This window comes from Leiobunum rupestre, chromosome 1 (assembly GCF_980474605.1).
Source record: "Leiobunum rupestre chromosome 1, qqLeiRupe1.1.hap1, whole genome shotgun sequence".
Classification (NCBI taxonomy): Eukaryota; Metazoa; Arthropoda; class Arachnida; order Opiliones; family Sclerosomatidae; genus Leiobunum; species Leiobunum rupestre.
This window is the reverse complement of record NC_143384.1, coordinates 25,016,110-25,032,767: the sequence shown is the minus strand read 5'-3', so window position 1 is coordinate 25,032,767 and position 16,658 is coordinate 25,016,110. Positions and strand designations below refer to the sequence as shown.

The 16,658-nt window shown below is 32.1% G+C and overlaps 4 protein-coding genes across 5 annotated transcripts; 2 read left to right on the top strand and 2 right to left on the bottom strand.

The window, feature by feature from the left end:
- Positions 1-63: 63 nt before the first annotated feature.
- LOC149961967 (uncharacterized) lies at positions 64-4,397 on the top strand. Its single transcript, XM_090162949.1, has 9 exons — positions 64-216; positions 277-342; positions 518-3,004; positions 3,080-3,214; positions 3,273-3,400; positions 3,458-3,685; positions 3,755-3,842; positions 3,901-4,028; positions 4,088-4,397. The coding sequence occupies exons 1-9, from the start codon at positions 193-195 to the stop codon at positions 4,287-4,289; spliced, it is 3,486 nt and encodes a 1,161-aa protein (XP_090019075.1). The 5' UTR covers positions 64-192; the 3' UTR covers positions 4,290-4,397.
- Positions 4,398-5,159: 762 nt separating this feature from the next.
- Positions 5,160-8,351, bottom strand: LOC149961966 (phosphoribosyl pyrophosphate synthase-associated protein 2). Of its 2 annotated transcripts, none has more exons than XM_090177830.1 (9): positions 8,152-8,351; positions 7,940-8,059; positions 7,702-7,874; positions 7,518-7,633; positions 7,278-7,365; positions 6,790-6,909; positions 6,652-6,722; positions 5,641-5,787; positions 5,160-5,580 (listed from the first exon to the last, which is right to left on the bottom strand). In XM_090177830.1, the coding sequence occupies exons 1-9, from the start codon at positions 8,223-8,225 to the stop codon at positions 5,422-5,424; spliced, it is 1,068 nt and encodes a 355-aa protein (XP_090033956.1). In that variant the 5' UTR covers positions 8,226-8,351; the 3' UTR covers positions 5,160-5,421. The 2 variants fall into 2 exon arrangements, with proteins under 2 accessions (XP_090033956.1, XP_090033947.1); XM_090177821.1 differs by having other exon boundaries at positions 5,161-5,580; positions 7,269-7,365; positions 8,152-8,350.
- A 151-nt stretch (positions 8,352-8,502) lies between these two features.
- Positions 8,503-11,005, top strand: Ccz1 (vacuolar fusion protein CCZ1). The gene is made up of 11 exons (XM_090177782.1): positions 8,503-8,649; positions 8,775-8,872; positions 8,936-9,029; positions 9,103-9,225; positions 9,288-9,508; positions 9,571-9,768; positions 9,830-9,972; positions 10,032-10,143; positions 10,401-10,562; positions 10,621-10,748; positions 10,814-11,005. Exons 1-11 carry the CDS (start codon positions 8,575-8,577, stop codon positions 10,867-10,869), a joined length of 1,410 nt encoding a protein of 469 aa, XP_090033908.1. The 5' UTR covers positions 8,503-8,574; the 3' UTR covers positions 10,870-11,005.
- A 1,798-nt stretch (positions 11,006-12,803) lies between these two features.
- Positions 12,804-14,084, bottom strand: LOC149961964 (NADH-cytochrome b5 reductase 3). Its single transcript, XM_090177857.1, has one exon. It carries the CDS (start codon positions 13,937-13,939, stop codon positions 13,022-13,024), a length of 918 nt encoding a protein of 305 aa, XP_090033983.1. The 5' UTR covers positions 13,940-14,084; the 3' UTR covers positions 12,804-13,021.
- Between the last annotated feature and the right edge of the window lie 2,574 nt (positions 14,085-16,658).

Below are 16,658 nucleotides of genomic sequence, written 5' to 3'. Positions count from 1 at the left end.
CATTTGCACTGATGTTAGATGACGTCGAAGCGTTAGACAATCTTCAACCACGGAACGAAGATATACACGGTCCGTGCTTCTGTCGCTTTTACCATAGACTAAGAAACCTCTCGGCTGACTAAAACAGCTGTGTAGAAATATTTGGCGCGAAATCTGTGTTCCGTTTCGTCATGGTTTCGTAATGTAAGGTGTATGAAAATTATGGATCGAGATAAGGTTAATACTGCTTTTAACAATTTCAAATATTACTTTGTTGACTACTGAATATACTTTCAGAGTAAAGTCGAAAGCATAATTGAGACACTAAGACGAAAGTTGGAAGCAAAAGAAAGGAAACTTGAGGTAAGGTTAATGGTGATAAAATATGGCTAATTTCAATCTATTTTTTTTTGCTGGGACGGAATGTAAGAAGTTAGTAGTGGTGTCGCGGAGACAGCAGCTTAGGGGATGTGAATAGTTTTGGGTAGCAGATAGACTGTCTATAAATATATGATGTAAATTTTTTATTTGTCATAAGAAACTCAATGCAAGACCTAAAGAGAAAGAAGGAAAATTGAAGTCAAAATCCAGTTTGACAAACTCCTCAAATCTTTCCCATGACTCTTTCAATTCATCTATTAATAAATCTTCCTGTGTCACAAGTGATGGTTTTAGAGTTCCTAATCCTGTTAAAAGTATAAATAAGACTGATAGCATGACTTTTCTGCCAAACGGTGTATCGGAGGCAACACTGAAACCAAAGCAGCTTACTGCTATTACTTGTGTACAAACTTTAAAGTTCAATGAAGTAGGAATTTTCAAACAACATGAAGCCCGACTAGTTGCATCGGATTGCCAAAAAACCACAAGTGAAGCAAATTTATCCAATATTCGTGAAGAAAAAAGCTTCAACTTAGATAGTGCTAGTTCACCCAAAATTGATAAAATGTATAATGCGTGGCAATATGAAGAAAGTGCACCTCTTTTCGACAGTGCTCCTATATTATCACCCATTAATACTAGAATTTCTGGGGGTTTAGTACCCAAAGAACCTGAGGAATTTGTTAACATGAATGTAGAAGTCACTACCCACTCAGATTTTTTACTTCTATCTGAAACTTCAGATAGTCAAAAGATTACAAATCATTTTGAATATTGCCTTGCCCTTGAAAAGGATAAAACTTTAAAAACTAATGATAAAAACAAAAGTAGTAATGAAAAGGCTGATTCTCAAACAAGTTTAGACAGTCAAACAAGTCGTAAATCATCGAGAAAGAGAAGAAATATAAACTATGCGCAGATTTTTAAGAAGGACAAGCGAGTTAAAGTTGATGAGACAGAAATTGCACTTTTGTCTTTCCAAATTTTGACTCAAATGGCCAAAGATCTACCTCAGGAAGATTTTCATCTTCCTCTGATGTACATCCAGTCTAATAATCGAAGGTTAAATCACAAAAAACTCTACACTGATGTCTATTCTGATTCTGAGCTTGTAAATTTTTCTTGCAACTCTCCTAAAGCTGAAAAAGTTTTCAATGATACAAACAATCATGAAAAGACTGAAGTTGCTTATGACTCTGACAATGAACCTCGAAACTCACTAGCTGCTGACTCAGAAAAGAAGCTTCTACATAATGAATCTCCAGTTCCTCAAGATGAGGATAACTTAAACTATCTTAGTTTTAGTCCTCAATCAAATGGAGATATGACCAAAGATGATAAAACAAATATTCAGGAAGTAGATGGAAATGTTTTTGAGAATGAAAATCAGGATATGCCTTTGCCTTTTCCAAATAAATCTAATCAACAAGCTTCATCACTGAATGATGAAATTAATAAACAAGACACTAAAGAGAATAATAAAGATATAGAAGCCATTGTTGATGAAGAAAAAAATTTTGAAAATGAAATGCTAGATTTACCTATGACTTTGAAAATTGAAACCAAAGAACATATTTTATCATCTTCTGAAAATTCAGTTTCAGATGAAATGGGACAAATATCTATGACCTTCAAAAATGGGATCAAAGAGCCTGATTCATATCCTAACAAAGATTCAGTTACTAAAGGGGCAGTTGAAGTCATTGATGAAGAGGAAAATTTATTTGAAGATGAAACTCCAGATTTATCATTCAAATTGCATAATGCAGCGAATGGAAATGCTTCGATGTCAAAGAATGTATTAGTATCAAATATAATAGAACTTTATCAAGAAAAATCGAATAATGATATGATTGGTGTTGAGTCCAACACCTTAAAAGAACTGTGTATTTCACAAATTGACAATGAAAAACCAACTACAAGACCTGAAAAATTTGTGGTTAAAGAAAAGTTTGAAGAACTTAATTTAGGATCAGTGCAAGAAAGTGAAAAAATGCCAAATGAAACTCAAGTGACGCATTGTAAAATTATACCGAATGAAAAGGCACCTGATAACCATGAAACTTCACAAGCAGCACCGAACCCTGATTCAAACAAACTTACTAAAGTTCCGTATGGAAGTTCTATTGATAAACTGTCAGTGTCACCCAGTAATCATATATTATCACAGAATGGACTCTTTCCACCCATTGACAACAAGCACATGGATAATAACATATCTGATTTAGAGGATCAGAATACCGAAATGGAGGATGTAATCGGACCTACTCAAGAAGAACCAAAAACTACCTCACCTAATCTAACATTTGAAAAACGAAACAATGCAGTTAAATGCCAAGCAGCGAATGCAATGAACAAAATCAAAAGGCATCTGTCCTCATGCAATGACGATTCAGGAATTTTTGCAGGCAGATATAGTAAAGCGGTTCTCATGAGAGAAAATGAAGAAAATGTTCTTGGCAAGAGGAAAGAAAAATATAAAAATTACCACGTTTTGAAAGATATTGTCAATGTTCATGAAGATGTAGAACTAGGTAATAGAAACAAAGCTGCAGCAACACAAGTGCCTATGGAAAGTGGAGAAGGGGAAAAATGTATGGAAAATAGTTTAACTGTCAAAGTCGAACGTTCTTCTTGTTTCAGAGTGAGTTTTAATTTCAGTTATTACTTAGTAATTGTAATACAAGTATTTAGATATTATCAGTTATTTATATTACAGTGTAGTAAACTGGATCCGGTTAAAAAAATTCATTTTATCGAGGGTGATGACCCACTAATTGTTGTACAACAGTCAATATCTCTTACAATTTTTAATAAGGAATCAAAAATTTTGGAGGAAATTTGCACCTCATTGGTACATTTTTAAAAGTGCCCAATAGAAATCAGTATTGTAATAATATTGTAACTTTCAGCATGAAAATATTCTTAATTCTTTCTTGATAAAAAACTACATTGTCCTAGTCATTGGTGGCAACAAAACGTATTTACTAATAATTAATTCAAACAATTTTGCTTTGACCAAACACCAGATTCCTAATTGGTACGTTGTTCTTTTTTACTTATGTTGTGTTTGATTTAATTTAATTTACATTCATAGCCTGCCTGAAATAACTAAAGTGCTATCGTGCCCGTTAGAGCATCCATTTTTTGCAACATGCCCTGTGTCACCCCATTCTTCTACATTGACTGTGCATAAAGTTTCGAGTGATGGAAAAATCAAATCGCGTAGCTTAGAAAAATCTGAAGAAATAATTATAGATATTTTACATGTCCATAATATGGAAAGAGCCATCGCTGGGATTATGGAAAATGTGGTTTTCTTGTGGTAATTTTAAAAAAAAATATAAAGTTTCATTTTAATTAATTATCAAAATAACTTTCAATTTATTAAAAGGAGCTATTTTTCTGGTTTATTGCTGAGGAAAGTTCATTTTGATGAAATTGTTTCTCCATTTAGAATATGTTGGATTTACAGAGATTCTGTAAGATTTTTAACTTAAAAACTAAAGAAAAACGTTTCTTAAATATTAATTTTTGTAGGGTTTGTTTTATTACATCATCAAGAGGCGGAATTCAGAAAGAAATTCCCTAATTGTTGCAAATCCTATAACTAGAAAACATCAAATTCTCTTAGAATATAAAAATGGCATGGAATCAAACTGCAAATTGTAAATATTAACTTTGTATACCATTCAATGTTTGAAGTTAATCAATTATATTTTAAAAGGGATTGTTTTGTCACTAAAGTATTTTATACGGAACTAATTGCAAACAAGAAATTGATCATTTACAATTTGTTATCGGGAACTGAGGTGGCTTCCCATATTTGCACGGAATTATCAGCTTCAAATTTGGTTTACCAAGAAAACCAGAAGCACATAGTTTTAACTGGATACGACAATGGCTGTGTTCATTTATTCACTATGTAAATGAAATGGTGAGTATACACTCGAGAAACGCACTAATTTTCTTTTGTAAATGTTTACCTAAATCATGAATAATATTTTTGTAAGATTATAAATTAATTTTTAAATGTTTTTTTAATAAAATCTTAAATTTTTTACTTCATCTTAAATTTTTTACAGTGTTATATGCATGTCCAAAGCTATTACCAGAAGTATATAATTCAAGATAGAAAGGCCATCTCAATATATTGCTAATGTTATTTGCTGTCAATGAAGAAAATTGTGCAGTGCAAAATACTTAACTAAAATTACATTAATAAATTGCTTATAAATATTGTTAATATTCCTATACAATTTAATTTTCACATTTTACATCATTAGTTGGAGGTAAATGATGTTGTGGGAAAATTGCGGCCATTAGTAACGCTGTCAAGCTTGCAAAGCCCTGTGTTATTATTTTAGCCTAGAGGGAAACTTCTGTCATGAGATATTATATACTTCTAATATTAATCATTGTAGTAATTTCCAAGTGTTTAAGGTTAATTTGCACCATTTCCGCAAGCAGGCTGATACTCAAGAGTTAGCCTAAATTTTAGTGTAAATACTAAATAGTGATCAAAACGTCACTAAAAAGAGTTTATAACTTTCTATTTCTTGAAAGTAGTGTTTTCTTATACTTACCAATTAAATTATAGGGGTAGAATTAAGATAATCGACCTTGAAGGGAAAATATCCTTTTTAAAAATAAAGTTATGGTATATTTGAGTTAAATGAACAACTTTTGCTAAATTGTTCATTTTCCGTTTGAAATTTCACTCTAAAAAATATTTTTGGAAAATTGCCAATAATGTACTTGTAAAATTAAAGGCACATTCATAGAGATATCTTTTAATTTGCTTTACAAAGGTCTCAATTTTAACATTAAATTTATTTGAGTTTCAATTTGTCCTTCTCTCCTTAAGGCAAAACCTAAATATTTTTTGAAATCTTAAATCTAATTTAATCAATTTGTAAATAAACAAAATAAGATTTTGCTGATCCAAAATTACAAAACAAATCAAATATTTTCAATTAATAAAAATAATCCAAATTTAATGAAAAATAATATTGGTGGACTAAATCCGTATTTCTCGTGGAAAATGAAATAGAGAATAGGCTAGTCTTCGAGAGTAACATTTCGGAATAAATAAGACATTGACTCTTTGTTATGGATTCGTCTTATGGCTTCGGAGAGTAAAATGCTGATATCAATTGTCTTGATCTTATGGCACTGCATTTTTTGAACCTCATGAGGAATGGTGTTAGTGACTACAACCTGTTAAAAATGAGTCAAAGATTGTTTGATTGATAACGAAGGAAAGCAAATAAAATTAACCTCATCAATTGGTGAATCTTCGATTAACCTAGGAGCGTCTGAAGATAAAATTCCATGGGTAGCTAAAACATAGATTTTGTAAGCACCGCGTTCTTTAAGCACTTCTGCTGCTGCAACAAATGACTCAACATCATCAATCATATCATCCTAAATAGTGAAATTGGGTTATTATTGGATGATAAAATTTAATAATAATTTGTCGGGTGAATATCAACACACCAACGCATGTCCAATATTTTCTATTTTATTTTTTTTGGATACTTGAGACAATACTGAACATTTCTGTGTCAAAATTATTTTATGGAAATGTTTTCTAGCATTACGTTTCTGTTTGTGGTATGAAAATTTCCGTTTTCTGCAATATTGGAGAGGGACAAATATTTTCTATTTTTTTTCTTGGTAATATATCCTCTAGGTAGCGATGCTCGATGGTAGCAAGAATGGGGTTGCGCTGTCAGGCACCAACACTTACAAATTAGTTTATGATTATATTTTGGTATTTTTCCACGATACTTTTTTAAACTCGTCTTGCGTTCGGAGATATGTGTTTTACCAAAATTTGCAGAGGGCATGCGGGCAGTTTAACAAAATTTTGCAGAGGAGCGTGGCCATGTAAAAAGGTTTAACTAACATTTAATTTACGGTCGTTTAACCAATTCCTCAAATAAAAATTAGACAATGCTTTATTTTTATTGCATATTTATTTATTTTAAGCCCATCACGTATACTTCTTTACCTACAACAATGAAGCGGGCCGAATTTTGGCGAAAAGTAACGCTTATAAATGTTAATTTAAAAAAATTAATATCTCAGCGAATTTTCATTTACGCATAATATTTTTGACACAGAAATGTTCAGTATCGTCTAAAAGTAACAAAAAAAAATAAGATAAAAAAAATTGGACACGAGTTGGTGTGTTAATATTTTGCCAATTTGTCTGTAATATTGTTCCTATGTATGATTCTTTCTATACTCAAAGAACAATATTAAAGACTTATGGCAATAACATACCACCATTATGGCTATACGACCACCCACATCGCCTACAACGTTAATAGGGGGTTTTTCTTTGGCAGTGAGGACTGAAATGAATTTGATGCAAGTAGGGTTTAAAATTTTGGCTTTTTTATTTTACTTTTTCATACTTACCAGGCATGATATCCAATCCAACATCTGTTGTACGAGATGAACACACAGCTGGTGGAGAATAACGCCCGTCAACTTCATCAACCTCTGCTTCCTTCTGTTCCCCGTGAATTACAGCAATACCTTGGTAAGTGCATTTTATTAATTTAACTCAATTATAATTTGGCAGCACTATTTTTAAGTTAACTAGTAATGAAACTAAATTTCCCAATGACTTGAATTTTTTTTAACATAAATACTCCCAAAAACAGAATACTTGCTCTACTACCTTTACGGATATTAACATGATAAATGATACGAAAATTTGCCAGCACCATTATAAGAAATTAAAAGATCCAATCTCAAAAATAAGAAAATCATATAAACAACAAATTGATAACAAAACCCAGTTAAGTAAACATTAGATAAGTGCGTTTAGAGAATGAGGTGATTGTAAAAAGATTCGATGAAAGCAAGATGTGATATAGTTTTTAAAGACATACATGTCTTACCCAAGCGAAGCCTTTCTGCGTAAGAGGTAGCTTTTTTGGCACTGCCAGGGTTCCGAGCTACTATAATCGCATTTCGATAATCTGGAATCTAATTACGAAATGGTTCTAGTTAAATAGAATGTTAGATAATTTTAAATGGAAAAGTAGCTATACTGGTTGAATCTATGGAAAACTAACTAGTGCCAATAAGATTTTTTAATTTTATGCATATTATAAGGTTATTTAGAGAAAATATCATACACATTCTTGAATATATTGAAGTAAAAATGGAGACGCTCGTAGATTATCTACTGGAATGTCAAAAAAACCCTGAACTTCTTTTTGATGCAAATCCATCGTAATTAAATGTGTTAAACCTGAAATTTTGGTTTTCAATTATAATTAGAAGTTATACAAAAGTTTATAGTTTCCCAATTATATTCACCAGATTTGCACATCATGGTGGCAAGGAGTTTCGAGACAATACAGCCTCGTTTTCTCATTTTACTCTGTTTACTATAAGGCATGTACGGAATCACCCCAACAATATTTCTAGCACATGAAGTTTTGCAAGCATAAGCGACAATTAAGAGTTCCATGATATTATTGTTCACGTCTCTGCCGAAGATAAACATTATTATAATGATATTCATCAAATGAGTCATTGAAAGATTAATATTTACTTTGATCCAGTCTGAAGAATGTATACATCTTTCCCCCGTACTGATTCGCCAACATCGACGAGTGATTCACGATTTGCCGCATAATAGATAGAACAATTTCCAACACGAATATCGAGTCGGCTGTAAAGTATTTATAATACATGTATTTCCCTATGATTTTATCATTTATTATGGCTTCTTAAAAGCACTAAGCCTTGTAAAAAGCAAATCACCTAGCAATCTTTTGAGCCAAATCTGGATGAGAATTACCCGCAAGGAGAATTAGATCTGATGAGCCTCGCTCCATTAATATGCTTTCTAATTACTTTAACTTTAATTATTATTACTTAATTGATAAAAATTACTAAAAAACTATTTATATCAGCTGATTACTGTGCACTCATCTACCCATGGATTAAAGAAGATATAATTTTAAAGTACCGGAAGTGCGCATGTTATCAACCAATAATTTTTATCAGTTCCGGAAATCGTACCTGGCTTTTGAACGCTCATTGGCTTCTTGTCACCCTCTTCAGAAAAAATGAAATCGGTATATATTTTTTGCAAAAAGCATGCTGTACAAAATAAGCTGTAGTTTTAAAAATAGTATTCTGTACAAATTTCTCTAATTTATTTAAATTGTTTTAGTTTTAAAAATGTCTGTCAAGTCACCAACTTCCCTTTATAACTTTTTTATATTTAATTCACTTTTAGGACCTAAAGAAGGAGATGTAAGTTATTTATTTACCAAGGCTTAGTGCATGTCATGTGTGAAAATTTGAGGGAGGGTTAATTTAATTTTTAATGCACATTTTAAGTAGTTTAAGAACATTTGGGTATTTTTTATTTACGTTAGGAAGAACAAAAAATTTTGTTTTATTTTCCCGAATCTGCGGATATTGACACTAAAATAAAAGCTGTTGGTCTTTGCGAAGCATTATTAAAATTTGAAAGGTATAGGGACATCAGTAAAAAAAATTTAATTAGCATAATGAACTTAAGATGATGTTTTTACAGTACCTTTATACAATCGGAAGACTATCATTTTGTACATACTCAGAAAACACGACAGATACTGTTTCAACCTGAGCCAGAATTCTGGCTTGCTTTGGTAAGTGACAATTGTCTAAAACATAACCATGATTCGTGGAAATTAAATCAAATGGTTTTAATTTGTTTTTCAGACTGTTACCATTCCCAATCAACAGAAAACTAAAGATGGTCACACTTTTATAGAATATTACAGTGAAGAGGCGCAAGATCATGTACTGAAATCCATTTTGCAGATGTGTTATCGAATGTTTAGGGTTAGATATTTACGTGTTTCACTTTACTAAAATGAATTCCTAATTCTTCCCCCTTCCTTCAGTTATTCATGGGTACTTTTAACGATATTCTACGGAAAAACCAGAATGATTATGATAACTTACGTAAAAGGTTATCCCATTTCTTCAAGAAGTATTTACAGTCGTTGAGGCTTAGCCAAGCGGACCTGCTTGATGTGTTTCAAGGAATGCTGTTTTTACCTTTAGAAAGGCATGCATTTCTAAAAATTAAGTGCTTCGTTAATCTTGTTGAAGCTACCTTTCCGTAAGTTTATAGGATAATTTTCACTACATCCAATTATTGACCTTTAATAAGTTTTTCTACAGGCAAATCCGATATACGTGCTTCCTGTATAATGATCAAGTTGTTTGGAGTGGTTTGGAGCAAGAAGATATGCAGGTTCTTTACAAATACCTCACAACTACGACGATTCCAAATTACTTAGAAATAGATGGACCTGGGCGGTCAAATTCCCCATCACGACCACCAGCAAGTTCATTATCTTCTGGTGGAAATTATGCGAGGTGCTTTTCTACTTTCATACTTCTTAATTAACATCAATTAACAATTTCAACTAATTAACAGGTTTATGATAGGACCTTCAACGTGGACCGATAGCAATAGCATTCAACGTGTTCCCAAAATTTACATTTATTCCCCGACAGTTGAAGCTTGTTACCTCGTTATTTACCGGTGTTTAAGCGCAACTGTTTGTTTACTAGTCGATGGTGCGTAATTATGCTTTATTCATTACAGTATTTTTATCTAATTACATTTCTATTTTTAGTAAATTTTCATTTAACGGCTGATTTTTTCAAGCAAATTGATTTGGCAATGGGACCCCAATTGACTAGTCTTGCTAGCGATATTGCCGAGCAATATTCTAAAGCAGCATCCTTGTAAGTGCTAAGTGGGGGGGCGACTACCTTTGGATAAAATAACCCTTTTATCTCTTAGCATTAAAAATCATATTTTCGGTAAGAGAAAAAATATATAATAACATCTAGTTTTTTCGGAACCATTAAAAAATGGTTGTCGTGAGTTTGTTAACATCCAAAATCATATTTTTGGGAGAAAGGTAGTCACCCGCCGTGCTAAGTTGTGGGAGGGCTAAATTATTTAATGTTGTTTCATCCGTTTGTATTAATTAATTTAGAACGTCGGGTGATTCAAGTGCGAAGTATCTATATATGTATTTTAATCATATGAACCTAGCGCAAAAATCTACTATCCATCCTGATGCCAAAAAGACTGGCAGCGTGAGCATATCATCGGAAAATATGAAAATATTAACAGATTTTAATTTAGACCTTTCTCGGTAAGTTTATCTATCTCTTAGGGTTTTTGGTATTTAAAACAATTTAATTTTTCATTAGATTGGATGACAGTGGAGAAATTATTGGGAAAACACTCCATGATTGTTGGGTAATTGGTAAATTATCAGACAAGAGAGAGTTTTACGTTGTACTCCCGCAAAAGAATGCCAGTATTGTTGAAGTTAGTGGTAAGTATTTAGGCTAGAATGTTTAATTTATATATTTTAAACGTTTCTTAAATTTGTTTTTTAAGATGAGCTGAAAAAATTGAATGCAGCCCATTTCCAGAGTATTTTTATTTTAGAATAACAAAATTCCCTTTATTTTCATAAATTATGAGACTGTGATCTTAATAATCATGTTCAAATTTGAAATAGTTTATGAAATGAACATTTCTTTTTCCCTGTATATACTAAAATTATTATTAAACAATGTTTTTATTAAATTTTTGGTAATTTAAAATAAAACATGGATAAATGAAAGAACTGTTGTGCAAAGGTAATAAGAACTATAGTTATTTTGGTCAATCAAAATTTATTAGAACTTACCACTGGTTTTGGGGTTGTTAATAATTTTTTATGTTAAAGGATAGCTTTAATTTAATAAAATATATCGACTGTTGTCAAAGGCAAAATATCGCGTATAAAATAACTTCAGCGATTACGCGAGTGTTTGTAGCAATCAATTTTATTATTTTGTGTTCCAATTCAATAATTTATCATAATAATAAGGGTTCCGTTAACTATTAGCAAGTCGGAGGTTTTTCAGCATTTAGCCATGTTATGATTTATGTTAAATTAACACTGTACCAATGGAGGAAGCTTACGATTTCTCAATTTACTGAAACTAATTAATATTCAGTTAATATTATTCAAAATTTTAGTTTTCTGGAGCCTTAAAGGAATTCAAACGATGTGAGTCATGTGTATTGCTATCAGATTCACCTGAGAGGTATAATTTAAGAAAAAAATAGCCTACCCCATCAGCCTACGCTCCGACCCGACCTCCGCCTCTATGCAGATGACCTTACAACTCTTGCAATCTAATATATTATTTTTGCATCGTTTACTTATATTTTGATATGTTTTTAAAGCCAGTGGCGGCTCGACGTGAAATAGCTGTTTTTTCAATAGATGTCGCTAGCGTCTAAATCCAAAAGGCGGTACTTATAGGTACCCCTCGCGTTGATTGGATCGTTTGAAAATTGGTCAATAACATAAATGACAGCAATTATAAACAATATTTTTACATGGGATGTATAATTTAGGTTGAAGCCTACTAAATAGAGTATAAGTTGTCTAACTATAATACTCTACAATGGCACTCTGACGACGTTATCATTTGGATATTTTAAATTTTTTTTTCAAAATAAGAAAGATATTTATTTGGTGCCTATGACAGCGGGGTCTTCGCACCACACACTCCAAAATTACATAAAAGGACTTAGCACCAGAGCAAAGAAGAGGAAAAAGTAAAAAACAAAAACGAAAATAGAAAAAACTGACAACAGACGAAATCTAATGACAGCCAATTAAAAAACTAGGCAAAACAATGGATATTTTAAATTTTAGCTTCCTTTGACATAAATAGATGGCACCACACTCTCCAGTATAGTCGCGTTTTTTGAAGAATCAGACCATCAAGGACGTATCCTTCCATATTTTTTGGGTGTAAGTAACGTCTGTGGCGCAATTTTAAATATTTGTTGCGTCTCTAGCTGGATTGAATTTTAATTTCCTAATTTTGAACTAAAATCTACTAGGTTATAGAATACAATTTACCTTACGTTGATTCATCGATAAATAATAATTATTATATGCCATGGTTGATTCAATCCCTTTTTGGGCGTTTGTAAATTATTTTAAACTGCTCTTGAACTGCATTGAGCATCCCATAAAATGCTAAATTCCTTAAAATTATAAAGATAGTTTGCCAAATTTTAAGTTTCATTTCTTATTTCAAAGTTCCGACTTGATGCTCTAAATATTCCAATCACAATTAATTTTTTTAATTATTATAATGTAACTCTCCCAAGAGTTATTTTAAGATTCGGTTTTACATACACCCTTTACTTTGATGGCAGCGTTCTCATTGTTTCTGAACACTTCATAATTAAATATACAATAATATCATAGATTAAAATAAAAATGAAACAAAATTTACGGTGAAAATACATTTATTTTAACATTTGAACTGTTACATTTGCTTTTCAATTATATATCTAGTTATATATCTAAATATGTAATATAAAAATAAATACAGCTATTAATTACAACCAAGGCTACGAGGCTATTTTTAATAAAAAAGATAACGTAATGATACATTTCATTTAAATTAACTAACAATGGCCAAAAAAAACACCATTAATATTAAATTCAAAAAACAAAAAAATCCTGCAAAATAATTTTTTTTAATTTCAATAATCACGGAGATCCTGTAGGTTCGGAAGTGTGTTAAGCAATTAGAATGAGAATCTAAGTCGTGGATCATATCCTAATTTTTCCAAATTTGGTATACAGGCAAAGTTAATCATAGGTGGTGGCCCACACATAATGATGATGGTGTCATTTGCGGGTGGCGGTAAATGATCTTTAATCATATCAGAGCTAATAAACCCTTTACTGTATTTCCATTCGTCATTGGGGCGATCAATAGTGTACCATAGTTTAAATCTGTCGGGTTCTTCTTTGGCTATAACTTCAAGTTCCTCACGTAGTAAAATATCATCCTCAGTTTGATTGGCAAAAATCAAGGATAGCTCGGTTTTGTCCGCGGGATCTTTAAAAACTTGACGTACCAATTGTAACATGGGAGTTATCCCAGTACCTCCAGCAATCATACCAACTTTCTTAACGTTATATGAAACGGGAGCCAATTTCTTTTCCAGTTTAATGTGAAATAGACCTCTTCCCTTGTATACTAGCAACCCGGAAGGTCCTCTGACATTTATACTGGATCCAATTTGCATGTTATTGAGATATTGCGACATCTTTCCACCCTCTGGGAATTTGGGATGAACATCTTTGAAGTAGACTTTAATAACTAGATCAACATAACCTGAGTCATCATCGCTTGAAACTGGAGTGTACGGGCGGACTACCAAATTATTATCAACTTTAGCACTAAGATAAATGTGCTGGCCAATGGGAAGTCCTAGTATGTGTTCGGAGCTGGGTAGGGCGAAACGAAATCGACGAGTATCGTGGCTCAATTCTTCCTTTTCGATTAATTTAATGCTGTACTTTACATTCGGATCTTCTAGTAGTTTAGGCGGTGCTTTTTGGCGGCCCAAAATTAATTTTAAGATTACTATCGAAGCGGCAACCACTCCCGCTCCTACGAGAAAAGGAAAAGTCACGTCGTCTCGGAAAAGGCCCATTTTTATCACTAAAAATTATTTAATATCTATGCAATTGCTATTTATAAAACGCGATTATCCTTGTCCGCACCCTCTTCCCCGGTCCATTAACGCCGACGCGTCTTCTGCTTATAATATCCATTTGAAGAGCAAAGGTGTCGCGGCCAAAGTTTATTCAGTAATGTTGGCGCGTTAGACAACGAAATTGGCCGTTTGTATTTATTAAGTTGCTATAAATTTACCTTAGATGTCGCTTTAGCACGTTCGTTTTTTTAATGAAACACTGAAAATAAAGTTTTCAGATATTACCAAGGATCCTTGATATTACTATGTAATTATTTTTGTAGGCGTTTGAATGAAGACAGAAGATATCATTTTTTTTTGGAACATGGACTACAATATGCAATCTAGTTTTCAGAGGGTGTCGAATTTTTGCCATATACATCAATAAATATTTTTATTTTTATTCGCAGGGTTTCATTTATTCAAGGATCTTAAATTGATCATAGATGGAAACACCATTTCCATAGCTTAAAACAAATTGTAAGTTTTTCGGCTGTTTACATTTTACGACCATAGATGGCGACAGTATCCCCGTACGAGTACTAAAAAATCAATATTTTGTTTTGTTTCTACTGATAGATGGCGCTATTCTTTTAGGTAAAGGTTTTTCGTGTGGTCTTGACACAATTTAAAGATTTTATTCGGTTATTTCTGTTTTCATATGAAATATATTTCGCCTAAAACTGAGGCCTATAAAACCAGGATTAATATTTAATTATAAATAGATAACTGTTTACTAAACAGCAGAGAAGATGGCGAAAGTGGCTCAAAGGTAGGGCGTGGTTGGGGAAAGGGGGGACACATTAACCTTCCACTAGAAGCTGACGTCACGAGAATAATTTTTGTGCTCTTGAGAAGTACTTACTATACTGCTAAAGCTATCCGTTAGTACCTTCCCCGACTAAAATATTTTTCAGACGAATTACAAAACACGCTGATTTTCTAAAAACATTAAAGCAATTAAAGGCTTCAGTGTAGTACCTGAATGGTACGATAGATGTCACTTTAAGCGGCTCCTCTAACCTAGTGTATTAATTAGGTTCAATTGATGGAGATTTCCAAAGCTTAATTACGGGCAGTGACGGGCACCGCTCCTCACAATGTGAGCGCTTTTGTTATTATGAGCAAAATTGAGCGGCAAAATGATTTTTTTAAAAGACCGCGAAACGAAAATGAGAGGAGCGCTAATTTTACCGCTCAAAAAAAGAGCGGAAAGAGAGGAGCGCTTATTTTACCGCTCAAAAATGCGTGAGCTTGAGCGTATATTATGCTAGCGAGTGCGAGCGGTGAGTGAGCCGAGCGGTTCTTTGAGGAAAATGCCCAACACTGATTACGGGGACAAAATAACTGCTATTCAAGAACTAGTCTCTCGAATTTGACTCGTTCACCGTCGTAAATTATTATAATTTTTTTCGATAAACGAAATAAGTTAAATAATTAAGTTTATCAACAGAGTAGATTAGGTATTTTATAAAGGGTGAAAAATATTTAATTAATTAATTAAACTGAGATATTTAATTATATCACTCGAGAAGTTCGAGTTATATAATTAAATATTTCGCGTTGAGGCTACGATAGGCGGCGATAATTAACGGAATAATTATTTCACAAGATTTACTTTATATACTTAGACTAAAACCTATAAAGTTCGAATTAAATTAAGTTAATGCAAGGCTTCACTCGTGTTAGAATATTATTAGTTTCCAGAGAATAGAGCTGGAAAAATACAGGCACATGATTGGCTGCATTGTGTTTTGGGAAGCTGGAATGTACGTATGAGTCACGTTACGGAATGGGAGGAGCTACCTAAAATTCGACCCAAAATTGTTGAACGTTTCTGTGCACCTTTAAAATACAAAACGTCGCTCGTTTGTTTGACCGGATCGTACCAGTAGTATTTAGTACCTAAATAAAGCTTGTGAAACTCATTTTGCCCATGGCTATCTTGTTTTATCCAAAAATAAGCAGCTTCCGGATTATTACTGCGGCGCAAAAAAATGAAAGTCTTCTTCCGAAGCTTTCCTTTTTTATTATTATTTTTGCGTTGTAAGCCCTTATTTTATTAGACTCTGGGCCAAGCTTATAAGCTGCTCTTTTTGATTATTGAATACCTGCGGATTAGTCTGAGATTATCAGTAATCTACGAATGATTATCATATTGAATAGGAAACCCGTGGCAGGTCACAGAAATGTAGGAAGAAAATTTTCAATTATATTTTTAAATTTACCCTAATCCAAAATTTAATTTATCATAATCCAAAATTTAATTTATCATAATCCTAAATTTAGTTTATCAAAATTCTGAATTTAATTTATCATAATCCAAAATTTAATTTATCATAATCCTAAATTTAATTTATCATAATCCTAAATTTAATTTATCATAATCCAAAATTTAATTTATCATAATCCAAAATTTAATTTATCATAATCCTAAATTTAATTTATCATAATCCAAAATTTAATTTATCATAATCCTAAATTTAGTTTATCAAAATTCTGAATTTAATTTATCATAATCCAAAATTTAATTTATCATAATCCTAAATTTAATTTATCATAATCCTAAATTTAATTTATCATAATCCAAAATTTAGTTTATCAAAATTCTGAATTTAATTTATCATAATCCAAAATTTAATTTATCATAATCCAAAATTTAATTTATCATAATCCA